This window comes from Anoplopoma fimbria, chromosome 14 (assembly GCF_027596085.1).
Source record: "Anoplopoma fimbria isolate UVic2021 breed Golden Eagle Sablefish chromosome 14, Afim_UVic_2022, whole genome shotgun sequence".
In the NCBI taxonomy this organism is placed as follows: Eukaryota; Metazoa; Chordata; class Actinopteri; order Perciformes; family Anoplopomatidae; genus Anoplopoma; species Anoplopoma fimbria.
This window is the reverse complement of record NC_072462.1, coordinates 16,705,425-16,730,026: the sequence shown is the minus strand read 5'-3', so window position 1 is coordinate 16,730,026 and position 24,602 is coordinate 16,705,425. Positions and strand designations below refer to the sequence as shown.

General features: G+C 38.0%; 1 protein-coding gene across 3 annotated transcripts; it reads right to left on the bottom strand.

Annotated features, from left to right (window-relative positions):
• Positions 1–4,378: 4,378 nt before the first annotated feature.
• Positions 4,379–11,277, bottom strand: nt5c2l1 (5'-nucleotidase, cytosolic II, like 1). 3 transcript variants are annotated; one of them, XM_054611992.1, is made up of 18 exons: positions 10,992–11,277; positions 9,809–9,882; positions 9,511–9,628; positions 8,797–8,892; positions 8,240–8,331; positions 7,969–8,026; positions 7,769–7,862; positions 7,612–7,665; positions 7,444–7,527; positions 7,309–7,344; positions 7,117–7,224; positions 6,962–7,028; positions 6,578–6,748; positions 6,446–6,497; positions 5,900–5,960; positions 5,042–5,218; positions 4,862–4,944; positions 4,379–4,776 (listed from the first exon to the last, which is right to left on the bottom strand). In XM_054611992.1, the coding sequence occupies exons 1-18, from the start codon at positions 11,051–11,053 to the stop codon at positions 4,713–4,715; spliced, it is 1,551 nt and encodes a 516-aa protein (XP_054467967.1). In that variant the 5' UTR covers positions 11,054–11,277; the 3' UTR covers positions 4,379–4,712. The 3 variants fall into 3 exon arrangements, with proteins under 3 accessions (XP_054467967.1, XP_054467968.1, XP_054467969.1); XM_054611993.1 differs by having other exon boundaries at positions 7,769–7,817; XM_054611994.1 differs by lacking the exon at positions 10,992–11,277 and having other exon boundaries at positions 4,380–4,776; positions 9,813–9,881.
• Positions 11,278–24,602: the final 13,325 nt, after the last annotated feature.

Here is a 24,602-nt window from a genome sequence, read left to right as displayed (position 1 = left end):
TGTAAAGTGACCACCAGAAAGGCAAGTCAGTAGATCAGCACAAAACTGAAACTCTTCCATTATCTGAACTGGATTTTCAAGTTTTTTTTCAAGTAAAGGAAATCCCCTTTTTAAATCCACATTTTTGTCAATGAAGTACGGTCTGCTGTGTTTTTTTTCTTCTTTAGCTGTGTGTCGTTTGTCGTCACACTAAACAAGGTGTCGGGGTGTATCAGTGTGCTGATGGTAAAATAAGCAGATGGTAAGAAGAAAAAAAAGTAGGCGGGTGAGGTCGATGTGTGTTTTTGAGCATCCTCAGTGGTAGCAGGTCGATGGGGGGAGGGGAGGTTTGGGGAGGAATGTAGGGAGCAAGGCCCTCTCTTCCCCCTCGCGTTTTGCCGTCTATCCTGCCTCTCTTTCTCTGTGTTGAGATTAGGTGTCACTGCTCCTGTGTGTGCCTCGTGTTTGAACCATAAAGTAAGCGGGTAAAGAGGTTTGTTTGTTTTGATGACTGCGAGCAGATCCCTTCGGGTGGAAATGTTTAACCAAACAGTCTGCTGTTGCAAGCTGCAGCAGAAGGACACAAGTAATAATTATAAAACAGAAAGAGGACAAAACTCTTTTAAGGCACTGCTGAAAATGAATGTTTCAGGTGAAATAAAGGTGGTGGTGTATTAAACCCAGTTTGTCTGTCTGGGTTTAAAAAGGTACTTTTGAATTTTAGAAGACATAAAAGTGCATTTTTATGGATTGCACACCGAAGGGAAGGCAAAAAGGAGACCTCAGTCACTTGACTGTGTGAAATTCTCCCTGAGTAAAGAACGTGACTTGTTTAGGCTTGCTTGCAATGCTTGCTGGGAAATCCTGGAATGTGTGGAATGGGGGACGGTGGTGCTTCTGCAGTTATCTGACTGCATAGAGCAGCAAGTATCCTGCAATGAAACCCAACATGTCAGCGGTGCTTTTCTGAGCAGCTTTATCATGTGCAGATAAAAAAACTACAGAAAACACAAGCTAGTGAGATAATGACATCTGCATTTCATTAAATACATGAAACAAACTGCTCCGAAGGAAATGTTTTTGTTTCTTTCCTTTTGTGATGTGTCACTTACCCTCCTGCTCATGAGTGGATGTGTTTTCGTTTAAATGTTGTTAATTAAGCTTTTTAAAAGCACGAATGAATTCACTGGTAGCTAATTTGTTGGAAAGAAAAGCTGAACCGTCATTCAAATATATGATTTTATTTTGGAAATAAACAATGTTTAGTGTATTTATATTTTTGATTATTTCTTTGTGGTTTATGTATGTGTTTTTCTAACTGCTGTTAATTTTCTCTGACACTTTCTATCTGAATAAAGATGATTATAATTAAAGTTTTCAATTTCTCATTGTTATTTTCTTGGAAAATCTAATTAAATAGCAGAATTAAATGTTTGAAATACATCAATTGTAATCAGATGTTAAAATCAGACATAGACTTGAAATAGCCAATCTGAGATCTTAATGCCTAACTGACTTTCGCATTAAAGAATAAGAAAGAGAAAAAAAAAGAACGGTATTTCTCCATAAAAATCTTAGAATAAGTTATTAGATTTTTAAAACATTGAGATTGCAGGCCTAATAACAGCCGGTTTGCTTCAGAAAAAAGTTGTGCAAATATAACATGTGAATGAGTGCATCTTTACTGTTTTCAGATCAGTTTTGATTTAATTGTTACTCAATAATAGTATGTTTAAGTTTCAATATATTTATTTTCTCTTGGAAGTGCAGCCGAACTTTGCTTGAACACACAACTTTATTTTGACATCTGGGGGAATTTAAAAAGTTTCCAAAGACATTAAATATTTATGCTGAATTTTGGGAAAATGTAAAAAAAATTATGTTACATTCATCTGAAATATGCCTGTTTGATTTATTGGTACAGAAAATCACAAGCGGAAAAGGTTTAAAAAGCTGAACGTTTGGTGTCTTCTGTGTCAATGAATAGCTTAACTCTTTTGCATTGTCATTCAAAAAACCACAACATAAAATGCTTTTTATATTTTCAATAGAACATGAAGCCATAACTTTCTCCTTCTTGAACGTTAATATTCACACTTATACCATCACTATGACGTCCTTTGCCAAAATGTTTCCTCGTATTTTGTGATTTATTCATTTGAAGTCGTGTTTAGGAATATCATCAACACTGCAAACGGCCTCTTCTTCCTACTCGATGACAATATCATAATCAAAAGTGTGATCATATTGTATTATTTTAAAGTAAGCAGATATTTCTGCAGAGTGACATGTAGGTGAAACTCTAAACAGCAGCACAGAGAACCTGATACTTGTCACACCTCTTCAGTACAGGTACACTGTATGTGAGAAGACAGCTCTTATATCACAGAGCAGTATACTGTCTCAAGGACAGGAAAGAAGGGTGATAAACTGTGTATGTGCGTTTACCAGGAGAGCTTTTACAACTTGAAAAGTAAGACTTGTTTACAGACTAAATGTTACCAGCATGAAATGTATTTCAAGTTGTTTCCCATGGTTTCTCCCAACAGTTCAGTTTCTTAAGAGATTAAATTAAGAAACAAAGCCTCAGTTCAAATGTCCTGAATATCTCCACTCAGATAGATAGTAGTTAGTCTGGTGTCAGGTGCATTTTTCAGTTTCACAATGGAGACTTAATGCCATCCAAAGGACAGGACATGTAGCACAGAAACAAACGTCTGACTGCATTTTTAACACAATAAAAATTAAAGTTTAAATCAAAAACTGCATCAAATGAAAGCTGCAGACTCCGTTGTATTTCTATGTTTCATTAAACATCTGATCTCAGAGAACTTTAGCGTTAGTTTATGTACACATTGTGGAAAAAAAAAAACACAGTGGAGAAGTGATTAAAATAAACAGATGACAAAATAGAGATGAGAGCTGAGGATTCTAGTAGATGATAAAATAAAACATGACAAATTGAATAAAATGTGCGTGTGTGTAAGTAGTAGGTGTCAATACATGCAATGGGTGGCTCCTTATTTTGACTTGCCTGTAATGTTTTATTTGAATGAATAATAGCTTCTCACACATTTATATTAATCATGTCAAGATGTCCATAAAGAAGCTTGAACAGTCCGCACTTGAAAATGATTTCTTAATTTGTTCTATTTGTTCTCATTTTAGTAAACACAATAAGTCAATTCAGAACAGGATCTTACTGATAATATTGTGTGTTTTTTTTCTGTTTTCCCTCCAAAGAGTTTAAGATGAAGTTTAAGCAGTTTTCTGAAATCGGTGGATGCTTCATTATCTTCTCTGCTCTGCCAACGAAAATATCAAATATGACACTGGTGCTATATTTGTATTAGTTTTTCTGCAGAGTGAAATGTGGGGCAGATGTGTCTCTGTACAGGAGCAAAGCTGGAAAACAGCGATACTGTGCAAACGCTCTTCAACCCTGCAAGAACACCATCACTTTGTGTTATACATGATCACATGTGAGCACTGATACCAAACAGTAATGAACAGACAGACACAAACACCTCCCAGCTATCTCTTGATAAAGGTTCGACTCTGGTGGGAGCAGGACAAGAACAAGAGGGAAGCAGGGAGTGTGTGAACTATTAGTACTTCACAGGTGTGTGTATTTTTACTATGACAAGAGCAAAATAAGATAAGGTTTATTAGGGGACATACCAAAACATGCAGCAGTTTAAACTGCCAATAGATGAGCTGCTGGATTGACTGTTTTGGAGCACACATTTTAATGTATTTTGCTGTTAACACAATGTGATTTGTGTTATCGTGTGTTAAGAGACAGATCATTGTTTTGTCAGATAAAACAGTTGCGCTTGTTCATGGGTTTCAGACTGTATACACACACACACACACACACACACACACACAGACAGAGAGAGAGAGAGAGAGAGAGAGAGAGAGAGAGAGAGAGATGGATCTGCCCTGAGTCTGTTGAAGAGGTGATTCTCTGCCATCCAGTGGAAAATAGATGTATTACAAAAGAAAAACCTAAGAGAGTCAGTTCACCCAAACAAAATACAAGGATATTTCTGAACTTGCCTCTAGAACTTCTTATTTGCCCAGGTTTTACGTTATGAGATTTCTGTCTGGTAAAATATAGAAGAAAGGTTTTTGCTGCCGAAATATTACATTTGAAAAACTCACCAGCAATGTGTTTCTCCAGAAACAGTGTCCTGGTTACTCTGGATAATCCACAGACTTCTGCGTGACCAATATTCATTGGGACTACTTTCTACAAAATAAATGGCCCCTATGAAAATTGCCATTGTGTGTCTCAAAAGTAACGCAGTGATAAAATGATTATGTGAGGATGTCCTTTAATATTAGCTGAGATCCACTCATGGCATATACATTGGCATGTTTATCAAAGTTGTTGTACTTCAATGAAAACAAATAGTATGAATAATTTATTGATATAATTCAGAAGTTTCGCTGTAAAAACAACAAATGAAGTCACTTCTTAAAAACAATTACACAAACATCAAAACTGCACATGCACAGTACATATAACAACATATTAACACTCATATACACAGCAACCCTGAGTCTGCTTTAGCTTTCAATCCCAAAATGCAGTTGCATGGCATAGCACTTCACGTCCACTAGGTGGAGCAATATGTTAGTATTATTTGGAAAGGAGGCACGTCATGGCTGCAACAAACCTTTTATACAAGCACAGGTGCAAACAGTCACCTTCATCAGCTAAAAGATTATTTTGCATAGTCCTCTTCACATCTTCTTCTTATGAAACATCTCGGCCAGCTGTGTTCAGCACTGCAAGAGAGAAATGATGATAAACCGTCAACAAAATTCAGTAAAGATCAAAGGCAATTTTGCAACTGCAACATAAAGTTAAAACCTTAGTTTCTGCTCATTGTTGGTTACAGCGAGCTCTGATGCGGCAAAGTCAGCTGAGTGTTGAGACACTAATTCATGGGGCATCTGAAAGAGATGAAGAATGAGCATTAAGATAAATTATGAAAGAATGCATATTTGTTTTCTGTGCAGTTGTATGTATGGGTGAGGGAGGAGGGCTGACCAGGACAGGGGGAGCCATGAAGAGGTAATTAAAGGGGTAGTGCAGCAGGTTGAGGCAGGTGGAGGAGTACAGATCTGCATAACGGATCAGCTGGCTGCCAAACAGCGTCTGTCTGGCACCGCTGCGTAGTAGGCTGCCCATCTGGCCATAGGACATGTCCATTCTGTAGGTCAGCACCTGCAAACACAGACCATAAACCACATCAGCAGAAAAACCTGGACTGAGTTTTTAACTGTTTTTTTTTTTGCAATTGCCAAGACACAAAACTGATGTAGCCTAATGTATATATTGAACAAGTTTGCTAAACCACGAACACATTGAATTCTATACACTTAGTTTAAATTCCATTTTTTTTTTTTGCAAATTACTACACACAGTTATAGAAATTAGACACATCATTCAAAAATAAAAGCCTGTGTGTGTTGTTTGCCAAACACTGCCGTTGAAATACCACACTCAATTTTCAATCACCTGCAACCAGAATGCACCTGTGAGGACACTTGTATCTAATTAGATAAATTAGATATCATAGATTGGACACTATAAATAGGACTCAGGATTGCTCTCTGGTGTGCACAATGGAGGAGAGAGTCAGAGGAAGTACTGTATTTTGTTTACATTACAATAAGTATGTTATGTCATGTTTAGTTTGAAGTAGTTCAGTCTGATGAATATTAGATAATACACAAATATTAGGAAAGCCCAAAGGCTCTAGGTAATTATGTTTTATACTTAGAATATCAGTGTGCATTTTGCATGTGGACAGAGCTATTTATTTGGAATGTGTGTTAAGTTGTGATACAAAAGCACAATCATTTTACCTGAAAATGAAGTTGGGTTTTGATTTGCAGAACTCACCTTCATTCTCGACTGAATGGCCCGGATGTCGGGACACTCTTGACTGCCGCTGTCCAGGTGCCTTCAGACGACCAACACAAAAACAATTCAGTTGCTGCTTCATGTAAATGTGTCATAGGTCTTATAGAAAGTGAACAATTAAATCCTGATGTCAAAGCAATAATGTAAGTAAAACATTGTAAATGTTAAGTGTCACATGTTGCAAATTAAAACATAAAAAAACAAATATATTAGAATTAATCAATTATTTGTTAATTGCTTAATGATGGTTTCTTTGTTTTCCTCAACATTTGTACATGCACTGCACATGATGATTTATAAATTATGAATTACTTAAAGTATACTTAACTAATGACTTTTCTTATGATATAATAATGTTTTATATTATTAGACAATTCATTTTAGGGTATAATTGATAAATCATAGACGATAGTGTACTAATTTATTTCACATAAACTTATGACTTATTAATGAGTTTATGTGCAGTTTCTAAATTCATAAACATTCAATAAGTGTTGTTTATGCAACAAGACCAGAATAACTCACTTGTAAAGTTCAGCTAAGAAGACGTCGAGACGTTTGAGCTCCTCAAACAGATCTGCAAAACCAACAAAGTCGTCAAGAGTTGGAAGTGATCAAAATGAATAGACAACAACACTGTAGTCTACTTGCTCTTACTTTTCTTCTCGTCCCACACTTGCAGCTCCTTGGTGAGCTCCGGTACGACAAGGAAAGTCTTCCAGCCCTGACGCTTCTTGGATTTGAGGATGTCTCCAAAGATGTGGTCGCCGACATAGAGGATGTCTTTACCTCTGATGTCCAGCAGATCACAGATGATGTCTGAAGATCCTGAAAACAGACGTTTGTTGAAGAAAAGGTTTTACTGTAGAAGGACTGGTGCTGTGCTGAGGGACTTTTGAGTCATTAATGTTATCAACACTGCAGAGATGGTGCTTTTGTCTCCTCTGTGCTGTTTTGTGTTCGTGCATGTGGTAGTCTAAACAGTGAAAAAAAAGTGAAATAGCAAAACAATAAATATATAAAAACCCAAATGAATCTCACCTCCGGAGTAAACAGTTCCATGCTGGATGTCGCCTGTGTACGTCCCGATCCGAAGCTTTCCCGTGTTCTGCATCCCAAAATACAACATTATTGGACCCTGCTGTGGTTTAAACATTAACATGTGCACAAATCTACAGTATGAGTTTTTTTCTTGCCGTGTCCACTTGTCTCAACACTGTCCCCTCTGCAAAGAACAGAGGCTTTTTGGTGTCCACCACAATGAGGTCAAAGAAGGAGCGCCAGGACTTTTTCTCACCTCCAGGCTAGAGATGAAAAGTTATGTTAAATCTCATGATTCAATGAAACCCACTTTCTGATTATTCAAAGAAAAGATAAAATTGTCTTACATTAGCATTATTTTCAAGCAGGTATTTCATAATGGCCTTGATGAGAAAAGAAGAAAAACATTTTGAATGTCTCCAGTTTATTTTCATTTTTAAGTTTCAATTTAGTCCTAATTCACTATATGTTTAGATACTCACCTTGGTGTAGCTGTAGTCACTGTTGGTGGCAAGGAAGACCTTGGCCACCACTTTAATCCGGGTCAAGAGTATAGGGAGATTTGGCTGTAAAAAAATACATTCATTTGTTGATTATTCCACCTTTTTTTTTTTTGTCAATTTGGTGCATAATCTCATCAGTTTACTCACATCTTTGATAACGTATTTATCTAAATTCTTGATAGTTTGTCCCTTCAGGATTCCCTATACACACGGATACAGTAAAACAGTTAGAAACAAAGACTGATTAGCCATGCCAACAACGGGGGAAAAAAACATTTTAAAGAGATTTGTTAATTTAATTCACCGTGTCGTGTATGTAGTCCATCGTGTCTCGAACATCCTGGAACATGCTTCTGTAGGACATAAACAAGTCGCCATGCTTGAACCCTTTCAGGAGGCTGGGAGAAATTAAACAGCAGATAAAGAGTGTTGAAGTTTGTATAATACCTTTAAAAAACGATAAAGGAACAGTCAAGTTTTTATGTTGTAAACAGGTCCCCTTACTTTGAGTATCTGCTGCATCTGGTGAAGAAGTCTACAAGGCAGGTGTAGAAGTAAGTCTCTGCAGGGTGCATGAAAAAACAAGTTAGTTACCTTTTAAGTTGCTGATATCATAAACAAACCTATATACTTTCCTTTTAAAATAAGTTTTAACTGCAGACAAATAAGTATTTTGTTTATGTGTAATTCTCAAGAGTTTGAGGTAGCAAAAAGTACAGAGACTAAATAATAATATTGTGTCAAATTCAACATTTTTCTCAGGTGCGTTTCATACCTGAAAGATTGAAGAGAGTGTTAAGAATGTAGAAACGGTCGGTGTCATCTCTTTGAATGAACTTGTTGGGGTAGTAGTTCTGAATGTCTTCTCTGTGGAACACAAACGTAACATGGATCAATACCGCACAAAACACAAAAACACAAGCTAACCTACTGATGAGACACGAAGCTGTAAACAAATGTGCTAATTTTAGGTTTCTGGGTTGTAAAAGTGAGTCAGCTCATCATGCTGCAATCAGACAGTGTTTTTTGTTTTAATTGAACATTGATCATTGAAAAGCCCTGATAGTCACACTCACATCATAATTTAGAGTTTCCAATTTACCAAATCGGCATGTCTTGGAACTACTTATCTCAAGTCTAATAATTCATTTTTTTTTATATATGTATAATTTATTAAGAGGGCTTTTATAGATTGAGCATGTCGTATTGTAATCTTGATATGTGCATTTATCTCTGTCTGAACTCATCTGAATTTACAGGTGAAGATGTCCAGCATTTAACCACGATTCAACAACATGTATGAACTGTATTCTGTAAAGATTTTTACTTTACCCTTTGAGGAAGTGGAAGCCATGACTGCAGACTAAAATATTCCCATTTGAATCCACCTTCAGGAGGTTCCCGAATGTGGTGTCGATCACTAAACCGCTGAGGGTGGAGAAAAAACAAGTTAAAGGAGGTTATCAAAACATGAAATGAACGGACAGTTGAAGCAGTTATTAAGGAGGCAACAATGCTTATTTCAGTGCTGCAGCTAGAGATTATTTTATTTATCAACCAACCTGATGATTATTCTTCGGTTGAATTGATTGATCTATGAAATAGTGAAAAAATTGCCCATCACAACTTCCTGAATTATTATCGGAGTGGATTAATATTGACATAGAAAAACTGATTGATTAACTGATTTATAGTTTCAGGTGTAGGCTTTTTTCAAATTATGCTTTTATAATCAATTTTTTTGTTTTTTATTTAATTGTTTGTTAATGAATTTGTCAATGGACCCACCAGATGGTTCATTAAAAGGTTTATCCTTAAAGTTTCAAATTTAAAAAAATAGTTATATTTGGGAAAAATCTGTTTCCTTAGTAACACCATTAGTGCAATATATCAACTTGTTTCTTTCCCAAATTGTATTCCCTGAACAAGAGACAAAGAAAATAAAAATTGCTTTAATTAAATTTAATATTTCTGCAGTACCGCAGATGAATTCATCACTTCATTGTTGCGTGCTTCTCAGTTACAGAGTTAGATTTAAAAACTAACCGTGTGGGGAAGCTGGGGTCGTATGTGTAGCGTAGAAGCTCATGAGGGTATCCGACAGACACCATTCTGTCTCTTATCATCTCAAAGCCGATGCTCTCGTAGTCAGGAGACTTATACACTGCAAACACACACACACACACAGAATTATCATAAGCATAAAGTCAGTTAATCTTGTACAGCCAGTTAAAGAGAAAGTCCTGAAGCTGGAGTAAAGAATCAAATACTACAGATTTATAATCTATACCCTCCTCATTGTCTCACAGCACTTTACACACACGAAGGTATTTGTGTTACATACTTGCCATTGTGTAGTCCATGTCAAATCCATAGCATTGGATGTTTTCCAGGGTCACACTTCTGTTGACGAACACCCTGTGATGAAACACAACACACAGCTGAACTCTGCTGACACACGATCAAACATGTTGGAGCTCAAGATCTAAGAGGAGTTACTGGGTCAAAACTGACGAGGACTATTAAGGATGGGTTGTAGGATGTTGTAGTACTTGTTTGCAACATTTTTCTCTCAGAGGTTGTGTTCTGTGGGCCTGAGGGGAAGGTCAAAGGATATTTTTGTTGTTGTTGTTGTTGTTGTTGTTGTTGTTGTTTTAAAGCCAAATGTGTTGCCTCTCTGTGACATTATTAAGTTTCCTCACGGTTGCTTTAATGCCTCTTTTCCATCACAGAAACTTTTTGTGAAATTCAGGAGTTTCATCTACATTTTGACCTCAATTACCTTTTTGTAGTTTTAGCCCCTGAGTTCCTGCTCCCACAGCGGGGATGGAGCTGGGTGGAGGGTAGAGATGTTATCAAAGCCCTATCTATCTCCACCACTATTTCAAATAAATTACAAATGAAAGGATCCAGGATGTATTTTCTAACAGACCATTGTGTTGACTGGTGTAACTGTACATGGTTTCCTGTGTCACTTGCTCCCAGATGCGGCTCTTTATCAGTGACACCCTGACAGAGAGAGAGAGGCCTATCTCTAGCACCTCCAGTCTGCATGACCCAGTCCCATCCCTCACAACAGTTCATAGATATAAGGTTGCTGTAAATAATTTAACTACAAGCTCTTGTTTTTAACATGTGTTGCTGCTGAGCTATTGAGGATATTTCTGTGTTTTTCTGATGCACGAGCGCTTATTGTAGAGGGGCAGCTACTGGCTTCAGTGACTGCTGATTCAAATATTTAGTGATGAGGTGCAAACAGTCAGAGGACAGAGTTGAGGAGGGTCAGAAGAGATTTGTGACTAATACCAGTTATTCTAAATTGTATAACGACTTGTAAATGAAGTAGCTCCTGACCTTATTGTGTGAACAATCAGACACAGAAATTACAACAAAGAATCACAAAACAACTAAAAGACTAGTGTTGACTATGTAAATAGCACTGAGTTGATGGATATTAAAAGCAGTAGTACTGTTGATATATTCATAGTGTAATGGTGTACTGCATTGATATAATCAAATGGACTCACATTTGGTCAAAGCCTCTCTTCACCTTGGGCTCATCAGAGGAGATGCTGGGAACTGAGTCCATTGCGCTCTTCAAATTTCAGGCAAAGCAGCTGCTGACGTCCAACTCCTGCGAGTTATATCCACATGCAACTGCGGTCTGTGACTCCCCACTTTTTGTAGCCAGCCACCTAATTTCACCCACATCTTCAAGGTGTGGACGTGCGTGTTTTTCTCTTTTTCATACGCAGGCTGAAACTCCTCCCTGTGGCTATTTGCCGGTTGGTGATGTAAACGAAGCCGCATCCAGCGTCTCGCCTTTATCATTTGTCACGCACTTGTCCTGCGAAACATTGAGCTTTGAACACGTAGATTCTGTTATCAGAGGCGCACACATGTGCCGGGGCTGCACGCCTGCGTAATAGCCAGAAGTTTACTGATGAAAATCAGTCCCTGCTGTGACCAGAACAGAAAAAAAAAAATTCATGAAGCAAAACATGTCAGATAATTGAATACATTTTCTTTATTTTCCCCCTAAAGATGCAATGCACAAGTACATAAGCATTGTCAGCAACATGTATTTAAGTATCGAACCATATAAAACATATTGTCTCATTAAAACCATCTACAGATCTGTGGAGCAGAACCTAACCAAAAGTCAAAGTTCTGTATGCACATTTTTGGCAACATGCAGGATCTTAATGATCTCCCGAGAAAATACTTTGTTGATTTAGGGGAGATTGAAGACTATATTGTGTTTTATTGTTCAATGGATGATGATTTAAAGGCTTCACTTTGTACATCTTCATGTCAGATGAGTTCTTCACTTTAAAGTTTTGGAGACAACATTCTTTCTTTACAATGTAATATTTTATTTAAGAGATTCTAGCTTTTTCTGACAACTGTTATTTCAACACTGCACATATTTGGTGTCCAATACTCTAAGCACCTGTGGGCTTGGACTTCTATGTGCACTTTACACAGTATTTGGCAGGTAAATACTGTCGGTGGGAGATTATTGTATATTATACTAAAGGATTATAATAACTAATGCAAAGGTTTTTAAAATAGTGTTTAGGCAACGTGTTTTTTTTAAGATGGTTAGTTAGTTAGTTAGTAAAATAGGCTATTACTCTTTAGGGTAAATCAGTACAGCCAGCTGTATTATAATGCAGGAAAGTAAACAGTAGCAGATGAACACAGGTATATACTAAAACACACAAAATGTAAACACAAACACAAATACTAGCTATAGGTTATACCATGGAGACCCCACTGATAACCAAGGACAAAGATGAACACAGGTATATACTAAAACACACAAAATGTTATCACAAACACAAATACTAGCCAGAGGTTATACCATGGAGACCCCACTGATAACCAAGGACAAAGATGAACACAGCCTCGTCTGCCAAAGTTTACACTCAAACACAAAGGAACACACATAAAATAAGGTCACAATGAAAGCAGTTAGAAAAAAAGACCATTCATAGATGACGGCATGAGTTTTATCTTGTATTTCAGCTACACTGAATTTAAATCTCCTCTTTGTGATATAACGTGACCTCTTCAAGCTCAATGTTTACTGTTTGACACTTTGTGACCTGGTGAAAATGATCACAATTTGGTCTCGTCTTTTCGGTTTCCATCAAGTTTTTGTTCAATGGATATTTTCTTCTGAAATCTCTTCCCATCCAGATTTGCAGTGCATCCTCTGAAACTCCACAGCAATCTCCATCGTTGTCAGATTCTTGGTCTCAGGGACATTGAACTTCACGTACAGCACACAGGTGGCGCAGAAAAACAGGAATATGAGAAAACAAAAGTATTGCAGTTTCTCCTGGAAAGAAAGCATTTTTGGGGACATTTATAAATCAGTGTGATTGAGGCATTTAATCTGATTCTACCTGAATGATCATGAATAAATGTGTCTACTGGCCTAAAGTTAATGTAAATAATTATCGGCTTACAACTAAGAAAGGGAAAAGTATCTCCAGCAAAAACATGTGTCCATGAGTGTCCAGTCTATAATGCAGGCTAGGGTGTTTCCAGTTGCTTTGAACGACTGAGTTAATATGTCTGATGGAAGAGGAGGTGATACTCCAGCTGAGGGGTCAGGAACACAGGAGAATTATATACTCTACAGTAGGATGTGATCATGTTGAATACTCAAATGGAAAACCTTGATCTAATAAGATAATATTAAGAATAAAACATAGATGAAAATAAGGACCATGCTGCCATACGGCATCCAGGAAACCTGTCTCTGAGGATAATGAAAAGATCCGTTGGATTGCTTGAGTTTATGGGTGATTTGAGTTGGTGTCAATCATGACTTTCAGGACTTTTTAGTCTGTACTCTCAACAATTATGAACTGCATTGTCAAAGCACATTTACAACATGTAACCACAGAGGGGAGCTCTAACTATACATTAGGACAGGTATCACCTCTGTGAGAGAAGAGGAAAATATCTTTTTAACAATTGTTTTCCTAAATCACATGAAGAAATAGTAGAAAAACAGGACATCTATATCAAGATGTCTAAGGGATATTATACTCAAAATAGAATGACATTCACACAAACCCTAACTGGTAAAGTGTTTTGTCCTTTTAAAGGGACACATGTTGAAGGGGGTAGTACATCCTAGGCCGCATTTTTGCAGTTTTCAGGCCATCATTCTGATCAACGATATTACAATGTACAGCCTTCTCACTAAATTAATTAGTGAAATCTGTTATAACTTGTTACATTGACACTCCGAAACCGAAATAAGAGCCCAGTGGTAAACAACACGACCATGCTAGTGGCACAATGAAGTTATTTGATCTAAATGCTAACATGCTGTTTACCATGTTCCCCATCTTAGTGTCCCTGCTCTGAGGTTATGTTGTGTTTGTTTTTACATTACATTACAGTCATTTAGCAGACGCTTTTATCCAAAGCGACTTACAATCAGTAGTATATTACATATCATTCACCCATTCATCATTCTACCATGCAAGGTGCCACCATCAGACTTTAACTAACATTCATCATCCAGTCCACACCGATGGAAAGCCTTCGGGAGCAACTTGGGGTTAAGTGTCTTGCCCAAGGACACATCGACTGCCGAAGCCGGGTATCGAACCACCGACCCTCTGATTGGAGAACTACCTTGCTCTCCACTACGCCACAGCCGCCCCATTGTTTCATTTAATTCATTCGTGTTTGCTGTTTTATTTTGTTACTCATCTCCTGTTGTTTCAGATCACTTCACTTCCTGCCTTTGTGGGTTTTCCCGCAAGTTTTGATTGATCACCCCGCCCTGATTGGTTCCACCTGTGCCTCGTTAGACCTGCAGTCACAAGACCTCCTGCTCACCTCTTCCCAATTCCCCATCAGCCAAACACTATTTATACCAGTCCAGTTCCTTTGCTGGTTGGTCTTTTGTTGCAGTATTGAGTTTAGGTGACCTGTTTTCTGCCAGCTGTACCTTCCCCCTTGAATTCTGAACCTGTAAGACTTTTTGTGTTGTTAAAGTGACTTCCTTGTACCTGCCCATCTCTGAGACTGCATTTGGGTGACAAAATTTTGGTTATTTCCGTCAAATACAATTAACAATTGAGGCTGCTGGGAATGTCACAATAAAATTAATCAAATTAAAATTTGAACTGGTGACGGTGGTAGATGAAGTTAGATGATCACCAAAGTAATTATTAATTCATTCTAGATCAAAGTGTTGGATGGACTGTGGCTAAAATTCAAAATATTCCTTTAATGTATTCTTCAATCAGGACCCTAAAGACTTGGATCTCCAATATTCAGGAATAAAAATTTGCAGTGATTATAAACCTGGCTTGAATACAGTGGGGGGTCTTTTTAAATGTTGAATGTTTAGACAATATGGTTGACAATCAACAATGGTCAGACATTTGGTCACACTGTGTAAGGGGTGTCTTCAGCAGGCCATGCCAAGTAATGTTGCAGTGTGTGAGCAGGAAAGCTTTATGGCTATTAACAATATCACTATAATATATATTATTAATATCAACATGGAATGCTTTTATTTTCCAAAAATGGAAAGTCTTGAAGTGTTTTCTTTAGAGTTCGCAGAAAATGTACTATATCACATTATATATCAATATAAAATATCAATATAACTAAGATTTAATCCATGTGCCCCCCTACAAAGAGGACACATCGGGTCTTTAAGAGACATATGAGCTGTCATTTGAACCCACCACCTTACCCCTTACCTGACTCACAGTATCCATGACGCCTGTCACCTCACCTGATCCCCAGCAGCTGACCACTGAACTTCCCCAAGGAGAGGAAGGTAGCGCTGGTCACGTCCACCATCCCTCAAAGGCTCTCAGGGGCGCATTCAATAAAATACAGAAAGACAGACAGTTAAACCCTGAGGCTAAAACTTAAGTTTTATGGTACTTAAACTTTTCTGTTCATGTCCAATGACCTGACAAATGTTGAGATTAGCTGACAGGATTTTGATTGGTGAAAGACCTGATGCAGACAGTACTGAATAGAAATAGTCCAACCTTTGTATGGACCCAGGCTTGCCACTTGTTTTTGTGTTAGGCTAAGCAAACTGGCTGTTGGCAGTTAGTGGTTTCAAGCTTTTAAACTTACTCTTTGCAGAATAGTGTATTTGCCCAAATGTTGAACAACACCATTTACATTTAAGGTACATGTATTCTTCTGATAACCCTGCACATGTCACCACTCGCTGGAAACCTGGTAGATTTGTTCTTTTACCAAAGTGGTGCAATGGACCTAAAGAGATTAGACAGTTGATCCAAATTTCATGGCAATCTTTCCAATATTTGTTGGGAAATGTCACTTAAAATCGCAAATGTCAACCTTATGGTGGGTAGAAGAAAAGTCAGGGGATCAAGTCTTTAGGATTCATCCTCTGTACGCTATGAGTGTCTCTACCAGAACTACCATTTTGTGTTGTCTTTTACTTTGGAAAATATGTTTTCAGTCAATTAAACTCTAGACTGACTGGTTCTCACGGTGTAAATGATGCTGAAAGTGCAGTGCTGGTTGAATTATAGAAGGCGTTTGATAAAGCACATGAGAGACATCCTGGTGAACAAGCTAAAAAGTGCGACCCTGTTCCTTCAGAGTCGGAGCGAGAGAAACAACAGAAGGAAGGGAAAAATTGGGGCACTGAGATGAGAGGGTGAAATATAGAGATGTGCTTCATTGTGTTTGAGGAGGGTGAAGTGGGACCAGCCATTGATTTATAAGTGGGAACTGGAGTAAATGCTGCACCAACTTTATTGTTGGATTGAAGTTATTTTGAGCAGCTGGGAGTCTGTTTTTTTTTGTTTTGTTTTTTTTCAAGCCACACACTGAACAAAACACAGATATATGTGCTCTTCTTTTTAAAGCTTCCCATCGACCGAGCGGTGACTGAAACTGTATCACAACATCTGAACGTTACCTGTGCACAGACTACTTCCAATAAAGTGAGGTCAAGGTTTAAATTGAAGCATGTAAAGGAGGAATCTTTAAATTAGCCATTTTGGCCCATTGGTGTACCATCTGTGCCATTTAAAATGTTCTCAGGAAACTGTAAAACTAGCTTATGCTTACTTAATGTAATTTAAAGCTTATGTAATAGTGGGTAAACTTGCGCCAAGCTGTGAGGGGAGAAACTTTGTGTTTTGTGCTAACTGGTGTGCTTATTGATCATGGTAAATATTATACTTGCTGAATATAGCGCGTGTTAGCAATTTCATTGTGAGCATGTTAGTTTGTTCATGTTTTATTGAAGCACCACACTAAAAATGAATTGTATTTATTATTATTTTTAACAGTGCTCTGCCTTTTTACAACCTTACAGAACAGTAAGCATAGCTATAGTGACAGTAGATATAGTTTTGTTTTAGTTCAGTTGCGAGCCCCCCAGCTTAATGGAAATGCAACATTTATCACTGGAGTACGCCTTTATTGAAGTCAGCCTGCTACTCTTTCATAACCTTCCTGGAGACTGACAAGACAAATGCCAAATGTTGTTTCAGCATTTTCATGGGAGCTGTTATTAATTTTTCCATTATAATTATCAAAATGGCATTTATTATCTTGGCATTTAAAGTCTTTCCTTTTACATAGTGTCTGCATACTTTTCTTATCCAAAGCGTGATTATAGCCATACATTTAATAAAAGTTAATACCTTGGAAGAAGTGTCATTTCAACTTTTTGCAATATGGAATAACTAATGGTTAAAGCTCAATCAAGCCATATTTGATAAGTTGAATTTGGATGAAATAACTTGTATTGTCTTGTTTTTCAATTTTAAAAAAAATGCTATGACACAGTTCTGTGTGAACGACTCCCCAATACTTGCTGAGACTAATCTCAGTGAGGCGCACTATCACAGCATGCCTTAAACATCATCCCTCTTGTATTGTAAATCTGCCATGAGGTAGCAGCAGGACCAATGTTCTCTGCATGGACTTCTGAGTCTGGCTTTTTTTTTTTTTTTTTTTTTTCAGGCACACAAACACTTGGCAGCAGAAACAGACACTCAAGGAGTAGTGCCAAACTCATAAGGTCCTCCCAAGTAGACAGAGTCATGGCAACGCTTGATCACGATAAATAATGAATGACTCACAGGTTCACTTTACAAGGAGCTTTTCAGGTTCAGACACACACACACTCACTACATTCTCATTATATGAGCGTGAACTGCAGTCCAGGCAAGGTGACCTGATGCTTATACAACTCCTTTACCTCTGCTGAATATGTAAAAAAAAACTTAGTTTGACCTGCACAACAAATATCAAGACTTTTCAAATGTAGGAGTTTAAGCCAAGCTGAAATTAATGCAGCAAATCATGACTTCATCCACTCTTCCATTGCACTAACTGTATGATAGTCACGGCAATCAGATTCTAAGCAGTTTGTCCAGAAAAGTTATTTTTAACTCAGATGCAGTGAAACTGTCACAAAAGTGAAGCACTTATTTGCAAAAAATGTATCATTCCCTCTCAATCTATCTTGAACTGTAGAAAGTTAATGAATAATTTGTCATTTTGGGAAGCAGATGAGTAGATTGATACCACTCTCACTGTTTGTGCATGTCGCAAGAGCCAGTGTCAATAGCTTAGTATAGAGGCACAGGGGAAAGCTAACCTGTAACTCATCAACATGTTTTATCTAGTTTGTTTAAGCTGTTCACAAAACAATCAGAAAGTTGTTGTTTAACAGGGTTATGTGCTGGGCTGTTTCTTGACTGACAAAAAAGTGTTCCACCATAAACATAGCTAGCCTTGCTTTGTCCAAAGGTTAAAAATATCTGCCTACAAGCACTTCTAAGGTTATGTGTCTGGAGTAACGTGTATGATTCCATTTCTTCTACTGCAACAAAAAAAAATGTTTAACCACAACTTGTCGTTTTACATTTGGTTTTTAATAAAAACGCTTTAGAGGCTAGGTGTTGTCACCTGTTTCCAGTCTTTATGCTAGGCTAAGCTAGCTGGCTGTGCGCTGAAGTCTAGTGGTCTTACTGTAAGGCTCAAATCTCTGAATAACCGTTCTGTAAGACTTGCCTGGAAAAGCTTAATTTCACATTGATAGTTTTATGACTTTTGACAGATGTGCAGACATACTCCTCTTATTTCACCAAACATTATCCAGCTGTCAGAGTCTTCAGAAATGTTTTCTCATCTGGGTGGATGATGGGCAGGTTAATAATAGGTTGTAGACCAGAGGAGATCAAAGAGCAGTAAAGGTAGAAAAGACAGTAGATGTCAGACGGTTAGATAAACCCTCATCAGTGAATCTGTGCTCAAAGCATTTAACTTGAACCAGAGCAATGCCACTGGTTACTCTAATTTGTACATCCAGGTTATCTTTGTCAAACTCAAACACAAAATCCAAATATAAAACATGCAGAGCTTGTCAAAACTGTCCTCAAAGTCACGTTGGATACATTTTCAAATCTCCAGTGGCAGGAAACAGACTGATGAAGACAAAGCAGGATTAATAAAAGGATTTTGCAGGTATTGATTCTAATAATAACATTCAGTTATGACAGATATGTTTTTTGTTTTTTTTAGTAACCAGACTTGTCAGTTTGTCAGCAGTCAGTAAACACACTTTCTTTCTGCATATGATACATTCATCTCAGTTGGCCATCAAACACATTTGTGTTGGAAGAACAGACGGCCCAATTAGGCTGTGAATATCTGCCCATGCATGCAGGTTTGTTGCCCATTCTTCATATTACAAATGATACATTTACAAATGAACCAGCACAGCAGCAATTTATCACTCTGCTCATCGAAATAGTTTGGACCCTCGGAGTCAAAATCCCATGTCGTATTCCCCGCCATCATGACCTTGAGTGTGGCACTTAAACCAGATTGCCAGTAAATCTCCAGCTCAACACAAACGGCTTTTCTGTCAGGTGTGTCACGCCTTAAAGCCCTCTGGATTCAGGTGTCAGGGACATTAGAGGAGTAATCGGAGTGAAAACAGGTGCAGAATGCTGCTGGATAGTTTCTCTCTCAAGTCAGGTATCAAGTGTCCATATGACTCAAAGCTAAATAAATCATGTTCAATTAATTCCAGCACATTGGAGGCGGTAGACATTAGATTTTTGGGGAATCGGAAGGATGGATCTCAAAGTGCAATTTCACAATTATGCTTACTAACCTCCAGAAGGACTTGATAGTATTTTTTCTTTTTTTATCAGTTTATTTCTTATTCTTTTTAAAGCATTTTAGGGTATCTTGTTTGGGTTTCATTGCTGCCTTGTCAATTATTTATTCTTCAGATATTTTCAGGTAGTTCATAATGCTGCAACAATCTCCTTCCGCCTCTGGCAGCTGTCTTTTGACACAGCTTAGGCCCGGTCCCATGAGAAACCAACCTCCCAGCTCAGCATCAACCATTCTTTGCCACTTTGCCTTTAGTCTATCCATGTTGGTGTCCATCTGAAGGTGACTTTGGGGATTCGTTCTGGTGGCATCCTCAGTATATGTCCAAGCAAACAGAATCTCCATGCCTCAATTGTTTGGCTATGTTGTTGCCATTTGAGATAGTTTTAGGCCAGTAGATATTAAGGAATATGTGGAGCCAGGTGTTGTGCAATGCATTGACCTTCTTTTGCTTATGTCGCTTATGCTAATGCAATTTCAACAATTTATTCTATTTTAGTAATGTTTCTGTTTTAGTAATCTGTCCTTCAGTTGTCTTTTTATATCATGATTGAGAAGCAGGCCGCTGCAGTTAGGACTCAACCTTTTTACATTTGGTGCCCGCTCTACCAGAGGCGCTACCAATAACCCAAATAGACTTGTTTATCGACAGTTTGTTTGCCAATTTATTTGTAAGCATTTGAGTTACATTCTGTCATTAACTCTGGCCAAAAGATCAAAAACTAATAAATACTGAGTTGGGTGGGGATTGGTATTGACATTCGTGTTAAGTGTCTTATCTGCTAATCCCTACTGATAAGATATTAAACCCATACCTTTTTTTTATATATATTATACACACACGCACACACGCACACACACACAGGAAGTGACGGAATAGACGACCTTCTGACCACAATGGTTGATGTCTAACCGGCTGGTGGACACCAGCAAACCTCAGATCCAGGAGGAACAATTCAAATACTGATTATGTTTGTGATTTTCATGGATCCCCAGACACGGAGAGTCCATTTCAGGGATCTCAGAATTGCCCCTTTGCTCTTTGCAGATTATATGGTTCTCTTGGCTTCATCAGGTAGAGTTGAAGGTCAGCACCTCCAAGTCTTAGGGCCATGTTCTCTGCCAGAAAATGTTGGATTGCTCCTTCCAGGTTGGAGGTGAGTTTCTGCCCCAAGTGAAGGATACCAAGTGTCTTGGGTTCTTTTCATGAGGTAAGGCCAAATGCAGCATGACATCTACAGGTGGATTAGCTAGTTGTCAACAATAAGAGTGCTGTTGTACCAAACTGTTGAGGCCAAGAGGGTTCTGACATGAATATTATGTAGAGCAAAAGCCTTTTCATTTTCTTTTCATGAAGGAAAAGCTCTACATTTTCTGGTGCTTTTTCTGTCTTTGAATTATTTATTTTTCAAGTGCATGGTGTGAATATTTGTCCATATAACTGTCAAAGAAGTAGGTGACCATTAAAATTGTATCAGATTGACATTACTAAATTGAAACAAAACCTGGGGGCAGAAAGTTATGTTAGCTTTTTTGGACACAGAAATAGCAGCTACAGAAGCTATTTTGTTTTGCTCAAGGACTAGAGACTTCTCTATTTATAGGCATTGCCCTTTAGGACTTGTTATCAGCATTTGATCTACAAAGCCTTTAAAGTGGACTGCAGTGTTGTCCGACAACAACAATCATGATGGTGTCTTAATCTGATCACGAGGCCATCGGGTCAAACTCTAGAAAGGTCAGAAAGGCCTCCAGCAAAACAAAGATAGGAATCACAAAACTCTGCCAGCAGATTTTTATTATTCTTTAAAAAAAAAAAAGGTATGCTTTATCCCTTATGATCAACTTGTATCTCATAAGAGTTTCTCAAATATGTTGATAATGAATTATTTTTACTTGAAGCACATGAAGTACAAATATAAAAGCATATTTGTAGATCGATTTAAACCATTCATTCCAACAACAGTAATGGTTTTAAATGCAGTCAACCTACACAAACGGACAAGTGGAGTCCAGTTTACTAAACTTTATAACCAAGAGGTTTGTTGTTATCTCATCTATTGTGTTACACATAAGCATCATTTAGCATAATTTAGATCCTTGATCCTTATTTCAGGTCAGTCACCTGAGGCCTTGATGTTATTAAAAAGATGTCCTGAAGCAAAATGAAACCTGCAGATCAAAACAAAAGCAATCTCATCTCATCATCATGGGGGGAAAAAAGTGATCAATTGGTCTTCGAACAACCAAATTCATTAATGTACAGGAATTTGTCATGATGACATTTGTGTAAAAGCTTATTGATAACTTTCAGAGCACATATTGACAACAGTACATCTGAGACACATACTGCCTCAGATATGCTGGAAAGGGATTGTGCACCATGGACTCTTAAACACCTCACATTGCTGTGTACATTCAAACAATATTTAGATACAGCTTTTCAAGAAACAAAGGCCTGTGACTGAAAAAGTTGCAGTTAATGTTTAATTCACTATTATACATGTGAGACACTGTCAATACAAGTGGTAACACTACTTATGTACTGAAGTGAAACTCTGTCTGAAAAGTGTTTCGTTTTATATGGAAGAGACTTGCAATAAAAAGGTTGGTTAAAAAAAATGCCTTAACTTTCAGAAAGAAGCTATTGAGGTCAAGGGTGTTCGTGATGTTATTGCTCCAGTACCAAGGAAACTGGAAAATAACATCTGAACACTAGAGAGGCTGTTTCTGTCAACCTATGAGGCACTTTGCTACATCACTCACTCCACATTATTCTACCTACTTGTCAGACTGATTTAAAACTCAGTCCAGTAGATAAACACGCGGAGGTGGGGAGTAAAGTGGTTCTGACGCTGTAATTGTGTGAGGCAGCATTATGTTTCCCTTTCGAGGTACACCAGAAGGATGGCAGAGAGAGTTGCACAAAGCAATTGAGGGCTGCGGGCTCACAACTCTGGAACAAACCTTTTATTCATTCGCCTAACAATCGTTTTATTATCTGCAGGATTAAAACCACACTTGATCTGAATGACGTTTATAGTCAATAGGAATGAATAGAGATGAAATTTCTAATCAAGAAAGGAATCTAACATATACAGATACATGTCTACATTAGATATTCAATAGGATTCAGCTAAGAGAGTTAACATTAATAAATGTGAATTTTTATCTCAAAATGTTTTTCCATTTTAATCCTAGTGATTCTCATACCTTACGTTTTACTTGTGTATATATTGTAAGTGGGATTCGACCTGTCTTCTGTATTAATGTCACCTGGATGGGTTTTATCCTGAAAAGGGTAAAATGTCAGTTTGTAGATTAATGAGTACAAGTTATCATGTCTGCCCTTTAGGAGCCAGCACCTCTTGTGAGACATGTCAGTCACTTACACCACTAGAGGGAGCAACACGTAGATCCACACACGCTCATTTAGAACATGAATGAATAATATTTGTATGACTTTTATGAATGCACTTCTGCTAATTATAGTGCCTTGATCATAAATCTCTGACTGAATGAATAACTGGCCTTTAGGACTCTCGTGGCCTCAACTATGAAGGTTCTCTATCTATATCCATATCTAGCTCTTTATCTATCTGTCTGTTTGTCTGTCTGTCTCACAATAATGTATGCTTATGTTGGGAAGAGGAGGTTTTGTGCTGTAATGTAAGTTATAAAGCGTGGAGTTCATTCTACAGACAGACAGATGGATAAATGGATTGATAGATGGATGGATGGATTGATATATTCATTTATATATATATAGTATCTACATGAAAGTTCATGTTCAAACTTTCAGATTCCTTAAAACTAAATTCATAACTGCTGGTGAGCCTCGATGGTGATTAGGAAGCTTCTAATTAGATTAGTGGGAATAAAACTCATTACATAAATGAGGGGAAAATACGGACTATTTTGTGTGGAATGTGAAAGATAACTGGAAAGCATGCATGCTTCCCCGCATCGTAACACCGTGTAGAAATATCACCATTCAGCTTAAATGAACAACTCCTCCGTCTGTGTCCAACATGCTGCCCGGGGAGGATACACCGTGCCCAGACTGACTTCATTCACTGGACTCCACACACACACAGAGGAGCTGGGAAGGTAAGGGTGTCACGTGGCATGTGGACCCAGCCAATCAGGAGTAAGTGCGCATTGCGATCCTGTGCAGAGGGCTTGTTTTATTAAAGGGTTGGTAGTGATCAATGAGCGAGTGGAGCTGTCCACGGTGCTGAAGTTAGTTCATGACGGACTGACTTCCAGCACCGCTAACAGCAACATATTCATAAGTCTCATTCAAAAACAATACATATGACTATATTTTTATAATATAATACTACATGTATATATATTTCAAACTATTCCCCTACAACTTTGTAGTTATTTAGATGTTTTATTGTTGTTTGCTTGTTTCGTGGATGATCTATATGTAAAGAGAGACAATTTAACGACTCCTATGCAACTGAATCAAGGGAAGCCGTGTGAGCAGTCTGCGCAGCTCTAAACACAATCCCCTTACAAATAGGCCAACAAAAACATCAATCTAATATAGCCTAACAGTCCTAAGACTGAATTTGTTGCTGCTGCATACGCCAGGACATGTGGATGATTGGGTTTCAGCCTTTGGTTTATGCCTCCACAGCTGCTCAATCTCGGGCAGTTGGCTGTATTTCCTCAGGGTGATATAACTCTTCTGCTCCATTAATAACGCAGCCACCAGCGGTCACATCAGTCTGTGGCTGCAGACGAGCGCTGGCCATGTAGGTGCTCCAGGCCTGCACGATCACATGGTCGGCGGCCAATGGGCTGAATGGACCCAGCACCGGGTAAATCAGCGGTGACAGCGAGCTACGTGTGTTTCCTGTGAAGTCAATAAATGGGAAATCAGTCAGGAATTTATGATTGGCCTAGAGCTGGCGGATGGCTATTGTGTGCAAAAAAAAAAAAAAAAA

Bases quoted from the DNA above. Each gene is read 5' to 3' on its own strand.
- nt5c2l1 (XM_054611992.1), bottom strand. From the start codon at position 11,053: ATGGACTCAGTTCCCAGCATCTCCTCTGATGAGCCCAAGGTGAAGAGA. The intron at 7,528-7,611 runs GTGAGTAAACTG...ATTTTTTTACAG, and splicing joins ATAAATACGTTATCAAAGAT to CCAAATCTCCCTATACTCTT. The intron at 5,961-6,445 runs GTGAGTTATTCT...GGTCGTCTGAAG, and splicing joins TTCTTAGCTGAACTTTACAA to GCACCTGGACAGCGGCAGTC.